The sequence below is a fragment of the Silene latifolia genome, chromosome Y (genome assembly GCF_048544455.1).
Source record: "Silene latifolia isolate original U9 population chromosome Y, ASM4854445v1, whole genome shotgun sequence".
Taxonomy (NCBI): domain Eukaryota; kingdom Viridiplantae; phylum Streptophyta; class Magnoliopsida; order Caryophyllales; family Caryophyllaceae; genus Silene; species Silene latifolia.
In genome coordinates, this window is record NC_133538.1 from 112,860,240 (window position 1) to 112,877,334 (window position 17,095).

General features: G+C 36.4%; 1 protein-coding gene, 1 long non-coding RNA gene and 1 other non-coding gene across 3 annotated transcripts; 1 reads left to right on the forward strand and 2 right to left on the reverse strand.

Moving 5' to 3' along the window:
- Nucleotides 1–2,441: 2,441 nt before the first annotated feature.
- On the reverse strand, nucleotides 2,442–4,484 carry LOC141634347 (uncharacterized). The gene is made up of 3 exons (XR_012539069.1): nucleotides 4,314–4,484; nucleotides 3,658–3,781; nucleotides 2,442–2,826 (listed from the first exon to the last, which is right to left on the reverse strand). It is a non-coding gene; the product is annotated as an uncharacterized LOC141634347 (long non-coding RNA).
- Nucleotides 4,485–10,363: 5,879 nt separating this feature from the next.
- LOC141628750 (uncharacterized) lies at nucleotides 10,364–11,804 on the forward strand. Its single transcript, XM_074441847.1, has 2 exons — nucleotides 10,364–10,723; nucleotides 11,334–11,804. The coding sequence occupies exons 1-2, from the start codon at nucleotides 10,364–10,366 to the stop codon at nucleotides 11,802–11,804; spliced, it is 831 nt and encodes a 276-aa protein (XP_074297948.1).
- A 4,044-nt stretch (nucleotides 11,805–15,848) lies between these two features.
- On the reverse strand, nucleotides 15,849–15,955 carry LOC141637118 (small nucleolar RNA R71). The gene has a single exon (XR_012541680.1). It is a non-coding gene; the product is annotated as a small nucleolar RNA R71 (small nucleolar RNA).
- Nucleotides 15,956–17,095: the final 1,140 nt, after the last annotated feature.

Sequence of the window (17,095 nt, forward strand, 5' to 3'; positions counted from 1 at the left end):
CACAAACAGAATCGGACAGACAGAAAAGCCGCAAAAAACAGAGTGTATGTCACTCTGTTTTTCGAGGGGATTCGTGTACTCTCAAGGGCAATTTGGCTCGTGAATATTTGTCTAAGATGTAGATGGATGTTGTGTGGTTAATTAGGAACAAGAAACTCGAATTTTAATGGAGGTTTGAGGGTTGAACGAAGGGTTCCAAATAGGACACACAAACTGATTCTCAGTTTTGTATGTCGGTTTTGTCGAGGGTTTTTGAGAGGCAATTAGGGTTTGTTTGTGGAGTTTAAAGCTTGTAAGTGACAGTAGTATGTATGGAGAACTTAGAGGAATGAATGTATGGCAGAGGGGAGGTATTTATAGGGAGTTAAAGTAGGGTAAAAGAGAGCAACAAGCGGTCGGGCTGCTGTTTGTTTATTGCTGCTGTCCAGCAGCTATTGTGAGCTCGTGTAGGGTTTTGGAGGGGAGTTTATCGGTGGTTAAGCTAGGGTAATATGGGTAGGATACTAGGGTATGGATTAGGGTTAATGGGCACGGGTTTAAGTGGTATTTGGAGCGGGTTTGGGGCTGTTTAGTGGACTCGGGTTGAAGGGTGACGGACTGGTTTGTGCTTCTGTTTGGGGCTCGAAAATAAGGAGGTATGGACGTGGGTTTGCATGGTATTAGGGCTTGGTTATGAGGGTGAGTGATGAGTTGGGTTATGGGTCAGGAATTGGTTCGAGTTTGCTTCGAAAATCGTGCCCAAATCAAGTTGAAAACGAGCTCAAAATCGCGTATAAAATCGTCGTAAAAAACGAGTTCTTCAAATACGATTTATAAAACGATTTAAATTGATTTTTCAAATCAATTAACTAAAGAATGATTTTTCAAATCAAATATCTATTTTATTTTCAATAAAATAAGTTTAAGGAAATAAATTCAAATTAAAACAATAAAATGAATTCACTTTAAAAAACATTAATTTAAATATCATTTAAATTAATAAAATACTTCGTCGACAACGCTCATTCTACATCGTAAAACGAGCCCAAATAATGACAATGACAACTAAAGAATACATGTGTCCTATCATCATCGGATGTTTGTCGGGTTCTCTATAAATTCCAATATCGACGGATACGGGTATCTACAACCCTCCATATCCAAGTCTCTTAACCACTCAGCAGCTCCATCTTTTAAAGAGAAAGGAAAAAGCACCTGCTTTATCTGATCTTGTGTCACTCAAGCTGTTAAAGGAATAAAACAGCAATAAGTTACAAATTTCTCCAAATGTGTCGCAGGATCCTCAGCAGCTGCCTCTCCAAATAAGTTTCGTTCCACCAAATTGATGTAAGATGGCCGAATTTCAAAAGTTCCATTATCAGTAGTGGCCAACTTAAATCCTTGTGGGATAGAAGCTAAGGTCGGCTCGGAGTGACTGGCTAGAGTAGGCATGATGGTAGTCTCGGGAATAGGAGTTTCGACTGGGATATCGGCCTCGGAATTTTCGTCCTCTGTGTAGGACTGATCGGCCGACTGTGCTGAGCTCGCCGTCTCGACGTCAAGTATACTCAAGTCTTCTACTTGACCCACTTCTTGATTAAATTTCCGTCTGTAGCGAAAAGTTTTTTCTGGTTCAAGATCAAAAGGAATAACCTTTGACCTATCTGACCTGGGCATACACGGTACTAACAAGAAAACTGTGAGAACGGTCTCAAGGAACTAGGTTCCCTGAGACAAAAAGACAAAATAAACAGAAACAAACTAAACAATTGTTGCCTTCCCCGGCAACGACGCCAAATTTGATAAGGCTAAAGTCGTATCACCAAATCAAAATAAAACTATCTCAAAACTAACAAGAATAGCTAGTGGTAAGACAAGTATCGAACCCAAAGGGAGGCGGTAATAGTCAGTCTGTAAATATTTAAATTGTCTGAAGGTAACCGTTTTCTTGGGGGTTTGTTTTGTTTGTTATCTAACCAACTAATTGCGAGTAATTAAAAAGGGTTAAAAACAATGATATTAAAAGTCTAGGATTTCCGGTTCACTAAGTCAATTATACGGGGTCTTTTAATCAATTGCTAGATCTATCAAGCTGTCTAAGGTCACAAGATCGGTCGATTCTATTTATGCCCTTTAGATCGATTCTAACATGCGATCACTATAATTAGATACAATCTATTTGATTATCGCAGCCTATATTAATTCTAACCCTGTCGGCGAAAGGATTAATTCGCTACACTAATTAACAACTCAGGCCTAAATTAATTAACTAGAATAAGAACAATAATCAAACAACAACTTATATGATTTCTCTAGCAATTAATCAATTTCCCCTTTCTAATTAATCTAGATCCCCTTCATCCTAGATGAGGAATTTAGCTACTCATGACTAAAGCAATAAAAAACAATAATGATAAATGAAAACATGATTGAAAACATGAAATAAGAACAATAATTGAATAACATAAACTTGAATGAATAATTATTGAAGAAAGATTAGTACCGTAGCAACAAGGAAGGATTAAACTAGAGAGTGCTCCGCCGTTCTAAGCAAAATAAAGCATAACCTAATAATAACGTACGAGTTTAGAATTTATAATATAAAATAACTGCTTTAGGAAAATCCGGAAATAAATCTGCCAGAGAGGTTCCTCAGCTCGATCGAGGACGATTACTTGATCGAGCCTCAGGGGACTCGATCGAGGAACCAGCTACACAGAATGATTTCTTCGTTTCTTCACTTCTAGCCTTCATGCTACCTCGTTCTTCGTGCCATTCTCCGTGTATTCCACTATGCCATCTCCGCTATGCTCATCTTAGCTTGATTTTCCTCGTAATGCGTCATTTCTGCATTAAAACATAAAGTAGCGGCAGTATCGATAATTCACTGAAATAAGGCATATAAACGATATAAAGACATGAAAATGGTATATAAAATGGTATGAAAGGAGCTATAAAAGTATATATAAAAGTGATACATCAATGTCATAAACAAAATTAAGGCAAAATAATTAAGGCTATGTGACTACAATACTTTTCTAGCAATTACTTAACACGATTAAATGATCATAGTCACTGAGATGGAATGAACAAACATACTTAGATGAAATGAATGGGGGCAACAAAATAAGCATAAAAATTGCACCAAAATTGGTGACCCATTCATCATAAGCTAACAAAACTAAATGATCATATTCACTGAACAGTGATGATGTATCACAATATGTGAATAGGGTGTTTACAAATTACAATATGACTAAACCTCAAGTTGGTCTTGTGAGAGACCATTTGATGGTAAACATAATACCATTACTATCATTAGAGGAGTTCGGGGGATAACATAGCTAGGTATTAAACTCATTACCAATCAATATCATAAACAAATATACTCATAAAACTCCACTTCTTAAGACTTGAGAGGCAAATATGACAAGCATACGAAATTTCAGCAATGCAGTTTTATATTTCACCATAGATAGATTGATTCTGCTTGTCTAACGGTGTAATCCCTACTGCATGATTTGTATATTTAAAAGATGTCATCAGTTGGATAGGATAAAAGAATAGAAATTTTGTATTCTAAACTCATATATTTTTCAATAAGGTTCTAAATCTTCTATAACAATTTGTCAATGAGGATAAGTAAAAAGTGAATAGAAAGAAAAATGGAAAACAAACCTTATTATTATGAACCTTACTCCGCTTATCTCCAAAAACAATTATCATGTATAGTGTACCTCTCATATAGCTTGAATACGAAATCAACAACCAAGATTAAAATGATATACGCACGATGTCGTACCTGAACAAGATAGCAAGCAAGATTAGAAGACAAAGACACCTTTGATCAAGGATAAATAGACACTATTACAGACTAACTTTTACAAATATTGGATATAGACTAATCCCAATTGAAAAACACTTCCACAACACCAAACTCTAGTAAAGTGATGCAACAATTGCACAATGTTAAAACTAAGTAAGATTCCTGTACTAATCACGAAATGAGTAACGCAAAAATTTACGGTATTTTCTTAACCAATTCATTAAATTACATATCCAACAACGAGAAGGATTGGAATCTATCAGCAATTAAGTAAAACAAAGAAACCTTAATTTTTAAATAAGAAGGAAGTCTAATTGCAATCTCTAATAATGATCAAATTTAATTGAAAACCTTAACTAACTTAATCGTACCCTAGCATGATAAAAATAACTGAATCACAAAGCGCAAACATTATACAAAACAAAAATTCAGTGAAAAATGAAAACAAATCCTCGAAAAACATATGAATTTCGATAGCTTTAAAACTTATTGAAATAAAGAATCATACCTAATTGGGGATTGCGAACTGGAAGGTTCACGAACTGCGTCGAGATGGATGTAAGCCGACGGTCACGAAATGGCTGCCGGCGATAACACGGTGGAGGTCGGTGAGAGGTTGGCGGAGATAAGGTCTTTAATAGGTCATGAGCGTCGTAATTAAGAGTTGGTTTTGGGTAATAAGAATGAAGGGAATGAAAGGTCGTAATAAGAGTAATACGGAGTATATAAGAACACCTATATGTTGTACTGTTGTGTTCCATATTTACTTTTTTTTTTTATTGTTACTCCTCCATACCAGACCAATGATAAAATTGAACATTTTGCCACTATTCATGGTCGTAGGGAATTTTCGATATTATTCTTAATCTATAAGACAAAATATAGTCCTGTGAGATCTTGTTTGATTTATCGTCATGAATGCTATAAGAATATCAAATTTTTATAATTTTTAATAATGCGTAAGAAAAGATATTTGCGTTGCAAAACGTGTCTCAACAAGTGTGAAAAAGTCAATGTTACCATTGGTGTAATATGGAGGAGTATATTTTTATTACTTAAGGCTACGGTTCATTACCATGACAGTTGCCTTTTATAAACTTTCATATATTCGGCTGCGGTTATTTGCCAAGAACCGTAGCCTTTTACAAATGGCTACAGTTATTTAGAGCAACCGTAGCCTTTTTAATTTGCCTAATGTCATTTTTCTACTAGTGTCACTCAATAATAATATGCCCACAAATGGCCCCCTCCTCCTTCCTTGGTTTTTGTGCCAAAATAAAAGGTAAATAAATGACCGGGATGGAAGGAGTATGAGACATCGGATAGGAGCTCTTGTAGTGCTCAAGTAATGTTATTGTATAAGAATCATGAGCTAGGTCCAAAACACGGTTAGAATCGAGATAGAGATTGAGCATTATCAATTAATCATCAATTACTTAGTACTCTCTCCAAAAATTAATGTTCTTCCTATTTCTCTATTATATGTGAGTAATATTTTAATGAAATGAGAAGAACATGTATTTTTGGAGGTAGTAGTTTTTAAGGTTTCGTTAGTGTGCACATAATTTTGGCTAAGCTTACCAAATGTTCGAAAATCTTGTTTTCGTGTTATTGTTGCTAGATACTCCGTACTAGTTACTACGTTTCAAGAGATTTACAAATTGTTCTTTAAGACCTATTTTAGAATAAGACCGACCCAGTTAAAAACAAGCCCAAACTTTATTCACCTCTTTCAACCTTTATAGTTTTGTAACTCTTCTATATGACCGTCCTATGTTCCTATAGCATAGGACGGGTCGAATAAAGGAGGCTAGCCCAACAAGGGGAACGATAAACCAAAATGGAAAAAAAAAATATAGAAAACCTCTGCCCTCAACACACCAACTCCTCCATCTCCATTGCAGGCCGCCTCTACTGCCGCAACAAGTTGCATCCTCATCCACTTCGCGGTTGTCGTTTCTATCAACTTCTTTTTGCCCTTTCTGATCTATCTCTCCACCAATCAATTAAAACTCGAGATTGTTAAGATCCGACAATCGTTGACGGCGACTTCTCGACACCGACCACGGACAACAAGATTTCGTATCTCCAGTTTTTAAAATTGAATACCCGTGTTTTTACATGGAAAACCCTTGAGTTTTAAGCCGATTATTATGGGTTGTGATTTATGCTGAATTGAAGTTTTGTACTTCCCCGTATACATATTTCGGAAAATGCACGTGCTGCCCTTGAGATTTGACATTTTGCTCAAAATACCCAATTTTTTTTATCCAGAAAACTTTAAAAAGCCGTAACTCGAGTTTACGAGTTCCGAAAGTGATATTTTTTTTTTCAAATCGATTATTTTTCCGAGAACTACGATTTAAAAAACAAATTGTCATATTTGGATCCCGTAGCTAGGAGTTTTTGTATGTCAAAATTTTTTTGACCGAACAAACTTTGAGTGACCATATCTCTTGGTCACGAATTCCAAACTCGATATTTTTTTTTCAAGTCATAGTTCTCGGAAAGATGATCAATTTGAAAAAAATCGTTACTTTCTGAGCTTGTAAACACGAGTTATGGCCTCTTAAAGTTTTCCAGATCAAAAAATTGGGTATTTCGGGCAAAATGTCAAACCTTCAAGGCACCGCGTGCATTTTCCGTACATATTTTAATTATCTAAAATTTTTAATTTCAAAACTCACAATTTTAACTTGAAAATTCATAGAAGAACGGTGAAATTTCAGGGTTTTTAATTTGCTTCTTTTCTTTATTTATGTTAAGGTTTTAGTCTAATGACTACTAAATTTAGTTTGAAAATTTAAAGTGGCATGTTAAAAAATTATGGTTCTGAGTCGATTAATTGCAAAGAGGTTGGGGTGGGTTGCGCTTTGTCGAGCCGGACTGGAGATGGTCGTTGGTGGCATTAGTGTTGGCTGGATGTTGGTTTCCTATTTTTTGGAAGATATGATAGACATTATTCAAAAACGAGTACTCCGAAGTATTTTGTTTATTTTGGGCTTTAATTCATACGGGCTGGTCTTATACTATGAGACAGTCTTATTAAACAATTTATGGTTGCCCAATTATACTCAAAGACAAGTTTGCCCCTTTCATAACTTTTACTAATAATTCCTTTAATCTCTCACTTCTATCTAGTGAACTTTAAAATTACGAATTAACAAACCAAAATTAAGTGAATTAACATAACAAAATTAATCGAATTAATAAACAAACCAATTAAACTCAATCGAAAAACAAATTAACAGACACAATATTGAACTAATCGAATTAAATGAATCAAAACATTGTTAAATTAATCAAATTAAATGAATCGATTCCTTTAAACAGAGGGAAATTCATGTAAAAAAAAAGGCAGAGACGTGGAGTCACCACTTCTCCGCTTGTGTTAAGACCTTCACGTCTAGACCCCATGTAGAGACGTGCGGCCACTACGTCCCCACCCAGTTTCTGATACCAGCGTCTTTCTTCTCGTCGAACAACTGCGTCCTTCTTCTCGTCAGATTCGCATCCACCTCCGCCGCCATTATCAGCATCTTCGCCTGATTATGTTTGAATTGGTTTTTCGTCAATTGATTCTGTTTCTAATTAGGTTTTTGCCAATTAATTGTTTGTTAGCAACAACTTCCATTTCCATTAATGGCCTGTTTGGAAACAGGTATTTCATTTGCAATCCCGGATTTGGCCCAAATATGGTGTTTGGGATGATTGCATAATTTGGATTTGGATTTGGTTGAAATCCTATCAAATTCTAAAGATTAATAAAACGGCCCATTCCAAATCCACACCCTTACCCCCCGTATTCCAAATTACAACTCCAGCCCACAGTTCACATCTCCATCATCTCGATTCATCAACATCAATTTCATCGACAAAGTTCATCCCCAATTTCTAGGATTCGTGCCTGCGATTTCATCGACAAAGTTCAGCCTGCGATTTTTCCTGGATTATAATCATCGTTTTTCTTCTCCCCAACATCCATCAGAGCAATTCAAGTATGTTTATGCCTCTTTCGATTTTTCTAGGTTTAAGTTTCGAATTACTCTGCTAAATTATGATTTGTGTGTTGAAATTTATCGTTTCATTTGTTCATTGAATAGTTGATATTCGATTTTTTTTTGTGTATTGAAGTTTATAGTTTGATTAGTTGATTGAATGGATGATATTCAATTTTTGTGTGTTGATATAATGGAGAAATGGACGAACCCATGCCTCTTTATAGTTGTTTCGTTCATTTTATGTTTTATGATGGAGAGATGGAGTTTGAATTAGTTTCGTCGCTGAATTAGTTGTCTGGTCATGTGTGTTGATGATGAAATCGACTTTTCGGCTTTAGTTTTGGTTAGTTAAAGTGTAAACAACATTGATTTGAGGCCAGAGTGTATGATATGGATGAGTTAGATTTTGGGAAGAGGTTCTATCATCTCTGGGTGCTAGAGATGATAAAGTGTGTGCATGTTCAAGGTAGTCTATTTGCATTATTCGTGTACCCTACCTGATACTTCAGACTTTGACATGGATATGAGAGTTATGCAACATATATGGAGTCACACTCATGCTTGTAGTCTTGTAGGTGGATAGTGTTCTAGGTTGCCAGTCTCGAGACTTATATTTTGAGCATAACTCTCATAAATTAGAATGCATTGAGCTGATGCTTGATGTATTGTACTCTTCTGTTTACATTTTATAAACTCACTATAATTTTTCAGATTTGAGGCTATTGAGTAATATGGCGGGTAATAATGAACGGGAATCACGGAAACGTGTCAGAATAGAAGAAGAAGATGGTGATATGGAGATTTTCACGCTAGTTGTGGGTTGTGTTGTCGTTATAGTAGGGGAGTTGAGTTACAAAAGGTATAAGGTTAGGGATTTGGCTTGGAACGAACACGAACGTTCACAAAAAAGAGCAATGTGGTTAGATACATTAAGAAACAATAGAAAATGTCAAGAGCAATTGCGTTTCGATAGGCGTTGTTTGGAGAAATTATGTAGGATTCTGAGATCAAAGGGTGGGTTAGTTACCTCTAGAAACGTGACTAATAAAGAAGTTGTCGCATTTTTTCTCCACATCCTTGCTTACAATTTGAAAATTCGAACTATTCAAGCTCTTTTTGCACGATCAGGAGAAACCGTGAGTCGCCAATTTCACACGGTGCTCCGAGCTGTTTTAAAAATAGGAAAATACAACGTGAAGGAAGTTGATACTACCACTAGTTTTGTCAATGATCCAAAATTTAAATGGTTTGAGGGTGTGGTTGGCGTACTTGACGGCACTCATATAGATATGACTGTCTCTTTAGAGGATCGAGGTAGGTATCGGGATAGAAATGGTCACATTAGCACAAATGTTTTAGTAGCTTGTGATCCAGATCTCTGTTTTACATATGTTCTACCTGGGTGGGAAGGGTCCGCTTCTGATCAACGTGTCCTCCGCGACGCTCTTCAAAGGCATGCTTATAATCTTAAAGTACCAAAGGATAAATATTTCCTTGTGGACTTAGGGTATACCAATGGTGAAGGTTTCTTAGCACCATATAAAGGTACAAGATACCACTTAAATTTATGGCGAGGGAACACCCCAATAAATTCCAAGGAGCTTTTTAACTTGCGCCGTTCGTCAGCTCGTAACACAATTGAACGAGCATTTGGTTGCATGAAAAAGCGTTGGGGTATTATGAGGACCAGTAGCTTTTATGGTAAAAAAACCCAAGTCAGAATCATAAATGCTTGTGTCATTCTACACAACTTCTTAAGATTTGAAAAAATGGATGAAATGGCTCTAATGAATGAGGTAGAACAAGATTTACAAAATGCAGTGGTACAAGAAGAGGATGGCGGAGAAGATTATGTAGTGAGTGTTAGACAAACAGAAGAGTAGAATAAGTTTAGAGACGATCTTGCAGCAAAAATGTGGAACAATTATCGAGTTAGGAGGGGTATCTGACTATCCTCTAGCTCCTTAAAAAAGAGGAAAATGATGGTGGTAAGTAGTCATTAAAAACTCTTCATTAATGCTCTCTAGCTCCTTAAATTTTAATGCCATGCCATGCCATGCCTGTCTTTTTTTTGGTTAGTCTGAAGTATCTCCCATGATCTTTCTGTTTTTTTCTGATTTGAGAATTCATATGCTTTTTGAATCTAAAATTATGATTTATGACTGTCTTTTTTTTTTGTTTCTGTTAACAAAGTGACAACTGACAGTGAGGGGAAAGTTGTTTAATGTGAGCTTTTTTGGATGTTTCTGATTGCATATGTCTATCCCATCTGTCATTTTGTCGTCTTAAACACGACTCTCTCCTATCATTTTTAATGCCATGCCATGCCATGCCATATCTGTCTTGTTTCTGAATGTCACCTACTTTTTAGTTGTACATTTGAGTAAATATTTAGTGTTACTAATACTACTCTGAGATTGGTAACTGTTCTGGATTGCAAGTGCTTGAGCTTGCATTTAGCAGTTTGGTGGGTAAAATGGTTTAATTTGCACTCACCAGTATTTGTTTAAATCGCTTTGTTTAATGTTGTAGATTCTGACCTATCTTTTTATAGGTGATGGCTGAAAAAAGAAAGCAAGTATTGGTTCTTACACAACCAAAGAAGAGAGGATTTATTTCTTGGAATAGCCAAATGGATGCTCTTTTAATTTCAGTGTTGTATAATCAAGTAAGTCAAGGAAATAAGGGAGATGGAGATTGGAAGCCTCAAGCCTACCATGCGGTGGTAGATGAGGTAAGAAGCAAGCTAAATGTATCCGTTTCTACTGAAAATGTGAGGAATCGTGTCAGGATTTGGAGAAGGCACTATGGAACTATCATGGAGATAAGAACCAAAACTAAATTCAAGTGGGATGAGGAGAGAAAGATGGTGTTAGTATCACGTGACGATCAGGATGAATGGGATACATATATCAAGGTAATCCGTCTGCCTTCTATTCTATTTTTTTGTTCTGGTTATCTGCTTAATTATGATCAAAGATTGTACTGGCATATTCCTTTTCGACTGTACTGGGATATTTGTTTTGCATTCTGTTAGGTGAACGTTGGATTATATTGCTTCATTAAAATGTACTGGCATATTGTTTTGAGTTATTGAGTCCATTTCTTATGTCCTATCAGCCCCATGAGTTCAGGCTTGCAGCAAATTAGTTATCTTTTTTGGTATGAAAGCTGCTTCTTGTAGTTCATGTGTGATATTGCTTCATTAATAGCATTCGTATAGTTACAGATTTACATTTTATAGTGCATATAGTTACAGATTTACATTTTACAGTGCAATCTGTGATCATAATTAAGCATTTAAGCATACACCTATATGAGTTAGGTTCAGCTTGTGTATGAGATTGTCAAATTGGTTAGCTGTAGTACAATGGCAGATGCATAGTTGTAGTTCAGCTTGTCGGACTTTGATATATTATGTGAGCAGACCTTGTATTTTATCAGATTATTTTATTATAAGCTTTTGAGTTGAGACCTTGTTTATCAGACTAACATGTATGTGTCTTTTTTCTGCATACTCATTGTAGGCCAACCTACCTACTTCATCTTATGCCAATAAATATATCGAGCATTGGGATGATATATCGATATTACTTGGACCCGATAAAGCTATTGGTGATGGAGGGGAGCACTATGAAGAGGGTGCTACTATGATGGATGAGGAAGCATGTGATGGTTTGACTTCTAGCATCGATACTACTTCAACAAGCTCCAAAAAGAAGCGAAAAAGTGATAGTTTAGCTGATGCGGTTACTCAAGTTGCTAACACACTCCAAAGTTATGTTGAAGCTAGACTAAAAGCAACTCCAACTTTGGGAGGAAAAGAGGTATTTGATGAGGTTTCCAAAGTTGTTGGCATCCTACGTCCTCAGATTCTACAAGCCGTAAATATGTTCGTGGAGGCGCCGGTGAAATTTCAAGTTCTCAAAGACCTTCCGAGTGATCAAAAATTAGATTGGATTTTGCTTTGTCTTGATGAGCGTAATCGAGCATTCTAGTTGAAACTGTAAACCGAATTTGATCATAGTTGGACAATTTGAGCATTCTAGTTGAAACTGTAAACCGAATTTGAGCATTCTATTTTGTATTGCAGAAAATTTTAGCCTAAAAAACCTTGCAATATGAGTTAACTATTGAGTTTGGATCAAATTTGGATTCTCAAATTCTTTGTGTTGCCAAACATAAAAATTGGATTTCAAATTCTAAATTTCAAATCCCTTGTTTCCCAAACAAAGAATTTGAATTTGAGATTTATGATTTCACATTTCTAATTTGAGATTGGTCATTTAAAATGAAATTCAAGTATCCAAACGGGGTCTAGATTCATTTTATGCCAATCGATTCATCAGCAGGAACATCTGATTCGTACCATAGATGCGCACTTATAGATGTTTCGACTTGTTTAATTCGATTTGTTTTAACGATTTTTCGATTCATTTAACTCAACTAGTTTAACATTGTTTGGATTAGTTTAACTTTGTTTTGATTAGTTCAATGTATTTTTTTTTTTTTGGTAAAATGTAAGCTTTTTATTCAGAACTTCAAAAATCAACGTTTATGTACAACAGCTCCATAGAACCAAGGACAAGCCCCGGGCCGATCCTAAACCTTTTAGAGCCCTAGGAAAATGCTAATTTGGGGCCCCTTTAAAATTCGTAATCTAAATAATTTATGTCATCTTTTATAACATGATATTACAGTAATAGTAAAACGGGGTCTTGTTGAAAATCTTAATTCAAATAATACACCCGAGTCCTTGACCGACGACACCACAAGAGTCCACATCGGAGGTCAATGAGCACTAGTGACGCAACTCCGCAAGTCCTTTACTTCCAAAACACCGATTTCTACCAAATATTTATATTTTTTTTAGTTTGATTTACAATATTTTTCAATTTTGGAGTTAAGTGTTACTTTTTCAAGATATTAAATTTTTGTAAAGAAAAAGTAACTTTGGAATTGTAAAATCAAAAGTGTAATTGACATACTGGAACAGGAGCAAGAGAAAAGTAGTGTTGGACTTTTCCAATTCCCTTTCTTCCCTTTTGCGCCCTACGCCCCTACATCACAAATAGGATCCTACATCCTGTTGTACAGTAGCATTGTACAACAGACACATATATTATATACTCCTATATATCTATCTAAGCCCAATAAAAATAAAAATAAAAATAAATTCTACGCATCTTCTTTTTCCCTAATTCTAATCTCTTCAGTCGACAAACCCTCTTCTTTCCCTTCTCTAAATTTCTGTTAAACGACAGTCGACAAATCTCTCTTCTTCATAATTTTGATTCTAAAATGGTGAAAGGGAAGCAATTTACATCATCATATCAAGGAGGAAAAACACATCTAACAATATTTCGTGAACAAGAAGCAATTGATATCATCATCAGGAAGGAAAAATGCATCTAACAATACTTTGAGGTAAATTTCTACACCAATCATACGAACTATTATTAAAAGAATACGAACTAAAAAATACGAGCACCTAAGAATACGAGCTATTAAGATAAAAATACGAGCTAATGTAAAAGGAATACGAGCTTAAGAGAATCACGAACTTAAAAAAACGAGTGATGTGACCATAATTGGCGCATATTTAGCCCCCGAATTAGCCTTGTTCCCATGCTTTTTAGTGCCTATTTGGGTCATTTCTTATCTTTAGTTCTTTGTTTTGCATATTCTTTGAGATTTTGATCCCTTGGTAGGAAAGGAGTAAGAATCTTGCATTTTCATGGCAAAACGAGACTAAATTGATCGAATTCAATGACCAAGCATCAAGGAGAGACAAGATTAGAAGGCCTTTGTACATATTATAGTAGAAGAGCAAAGTTGAGAAAGGATCCTTGAGTCCCCAAGGAAATCCCCAAGGAATTTGTGAAGAAAAGGGAAGAAAAGAAGAAGATTTGTTGCTGACTGACAATGCGGATTGTCACCAATCCGTCCGTCCCGCAGCAGCACAATCCGAGCGGCTTTGCCTTAATCCGCTCGGATTCCCCCTCCACAATCCGTCCGGATTCCCTTGAATCCGCTCGGATTCCAACGCCGAAATCCGCCCGTCCCGACCCTATTCCGCCGGATTCCAAAGACAAAGACGGATTGTCTTCTCCAAGCTACGAAGAAAGAAGCCCTTCTCTCGGAAAATACCGGCTCCTCCTTGCTCAATCTAAAAAGTGTAATTACTAGTTTAGCCCTTAGTTAACCCTAATGCATCCTCCCTAATTTCCACTATAAATACCCCATTAGTCTAATTAGAGGAGCATGTTCTTCTTATCAATAATTAGTGTAGTTAATATCAATCAAATCTCTCTTTAATATTGTAATCAAGTATTAATCAAGTTTTAATCCAAGTTTTAGTTCTTTAATCTCTCTTTTGTTCATCCTTTATTTTGGGTAATTGAAGATTATTTGGGTTATTTTTGGGAGATTGACAACCTCTCAATCAAGCATTCAAGTACTTCTTTTATCTTTGCTTTATTATTGGAATCATTAGTAGGTATAATCTCTTAATCCCTTTTTAATTATTGTTAATTACTTTCATTTATTCATCATGTTTCATATTGTTGGTATGATTGACAACCTTGCTAGCATGATCAACATGATAATGAGTGAGTAGTCTCTTAGCTAGGGTTAATGGGTGATTAGGGGAAACCAACATGGGGAATGATTCATGCTTAAATTAATATGCTTTCATGTTTTATTTGCTTGCTTGTTTTGATCTCAACTCATGCACATGTTATATTTGATGAAATGCTAAGCCTATGAATCCTTGCATTTACTATCATCTCCTATCTTTTCAATGAGACTTGTAAGACATAACCCAACTCGAGTCTCATTAGACCATGCATGTTGTTGAGTAGGGAAGATTAAGTCGACTTGTAGGTGTTGTACAATCTAATCGATTCGGCTCCGGGACCCAAACTTTCCTAGGATTGTAAGATATAACCCAACTCAATCCATCACAACAATAATTGCTTGCTTATAATTTGAGAACATGTTTGTATGATCATATCCCATGACTCCCCTATGATCCCATGACACCCTAGTGTCTTTAATCAATTGTTTACACCTCTTTAATTCATCTTGCTTGTTTATTTTCATTGCTATTTTAGTTTAGTGACCTTCTACATCAACCCAATTTGTGACACCCCTTAGACACCACTAGTTGCAATAGAAATCTCATTTCAATACCCGTCCCTTGGGATCCGACCTTTACTTGCCTCTTTACTAATTGTAGAGTTGTTTGTGAAGCTATAAATTGTGTTTTGATTCGACCGTGACCCAACGACCACATCTTAATTTGTGAACACTTAGCGGGATCGCATCAAAAATGGCGCCGTTCTTGCGGGGACGGTGTTTGTTTGATTTAGATTTCTTTTTATTGTTATTAGTTGTGTCTTTCTTCGCCTTGAGGAAGTAAAACTCCTCAAGGTTTGTTCTAATTGTTTTCGAGTTGTTTGATATTTTGCATGTCTAGAAGGTTACAAGGTGATTTGTTACCTTTTGACCGTGAAATCGAAAGAACCTTGACGAACAATAGGAGACTTGTTAGGAGGAATTTAAGAGGTATTAGTGAAGTTGTTCAACCCACTAGTGAGTTTGTCAATCCTTTCGCAATAGAAGGAGAAGAAAACCCATTACACAATACCCCACAAAATCCACCTACAATGCCTAAATTCTCGTCACACTCCGTACCCACCGAGGAGAATCTACCAAAAGGTACTCCTACACCGTAACATCTAACCGGAAATTTTATTGCCAAGTCCGCCTTCATCCAATTAGTTGAGAGGAGCCAATTCGGGGGGATGCCTAGTGAGGACCCTCACTCTCATATGGAAACCTTTTGCGACTATTGTGATGCTATCTCTCAAACGGGCGTGACTCAAGACCAAATTAGATGGGTCTTATTTCCTTTTTCCTTAATCGGCACCTCGAAGCAATGGTTGAAGGGCCTTGATAAGGCCACCCTTGGAATAGATTCTTGGAAGAAGTTGGCTCTAGCTTTCTACAAAAAATTCTACCCACCGGAAAAGACTAACATGCTAAGAGCTCAAATTACGGGTTTTAAGCAAAGGGATGAAGAGTCTTTGTATGAAGCTTGGGAGCGGTTCAAGGGAATTTGTCGCTCATGTCCTCACCATGGACTTAGCGAATGGTTTTTGGTACAACAATTTTGGAATGGTTTATATGAAGATTCTAGGAACATTCTCAATATGGGATCAAATGGAATGTTCACCGAAGTTGATGACAATCAAACATGGAACAAGATTGAGGAAATGGCGGTCCATAACTCACAATATAGTAGACCTCGCAAGGCTACTAGAGGAGGAAAGCATGAAGTGGACTCCGTTACTCAATTGGGTGCTCAACTTAGTGCTCACATTGACACAATGAATTTGAAGTTTGAACAAGCTATGGCTAGACTTGAGGAAAACTCAAAATCATCAAAGCATCATGTTAATGCCATGACGGCATCCTCATCAATCCCAAGTGGGATATGTGAGAATTGTGGAACTTTGGGACATGACCAAGGTGAATGTAGGGGAACAAATGAACAAGTGAATGCTTTCCAAGCATACAAGAGTGGTACCCCTTATTCCAACTTTTACAATGAAAACACCAAATTCCATCCAAATCTCTCATACAAAAGCCAAAATGTTCAAAACCCTCAAACAACATACACTCCACCACCCATGAGAAACCAAAATCAAAGACCCTTTTACAATCAAAACCAAGGTTACCAAAATCAAAATCCATACAATCACCAAAATGACCAAGGTTTTGATGTCCAAAAAGCGGTCCTCCAAATGCAATAGAATCAACAAGAATTTTTCACTCAAATGCAAAAAGATAGCCAAGCAAAGGAAACCAACATCAACAACATTCTAGCTCACACCAAGATGTTGGAAACACAATTGACTCAACTAGCATCTTCAAGCTCACAAAGACAAAAGGGGCAATTACCACCTCAAAGTAATCCCCTAGACATGAAACGTTAGTGCCATTCACTTGAGAAGTGGTACAAGGTATGAAGCACCGAAGAAGCAAGTTGAGGATGAAGTTGTGGAAGCTAGCGAAAAGGAAGAAATTGTGCAAAACTCCAAAGATGGAGAATCGTCAAAAGAAGAAAGTTCAAAGAAAAATGAAGACAAGGCCAAGGAGAAGGAGCCCATTGTGATTAGACTCCCTTTTCCAAGTCGTCAAGCCAAGCCCAAATTTGATGATCAACTTGGAAAATTCATGGAAATTGTGAAGAATTTGGAAGTCTCAATTCCTTTCACGGAAT

Coding starts and splice junctions, on each gene's coding strand:
- LOC141628750 (XM_074441847.1), top strand. CDS start 10,364: ATGGCTGAAAAAAGAAAGCAAGTATTGGTTCTTACACAACCAAAGAAG. Junction 10,724..11,333: donor AATGGGATACATATATCAAG/GTAATCCGTCTG, acceptor TACTCATTGTAG/GCCAACCTACCTACTTCATC.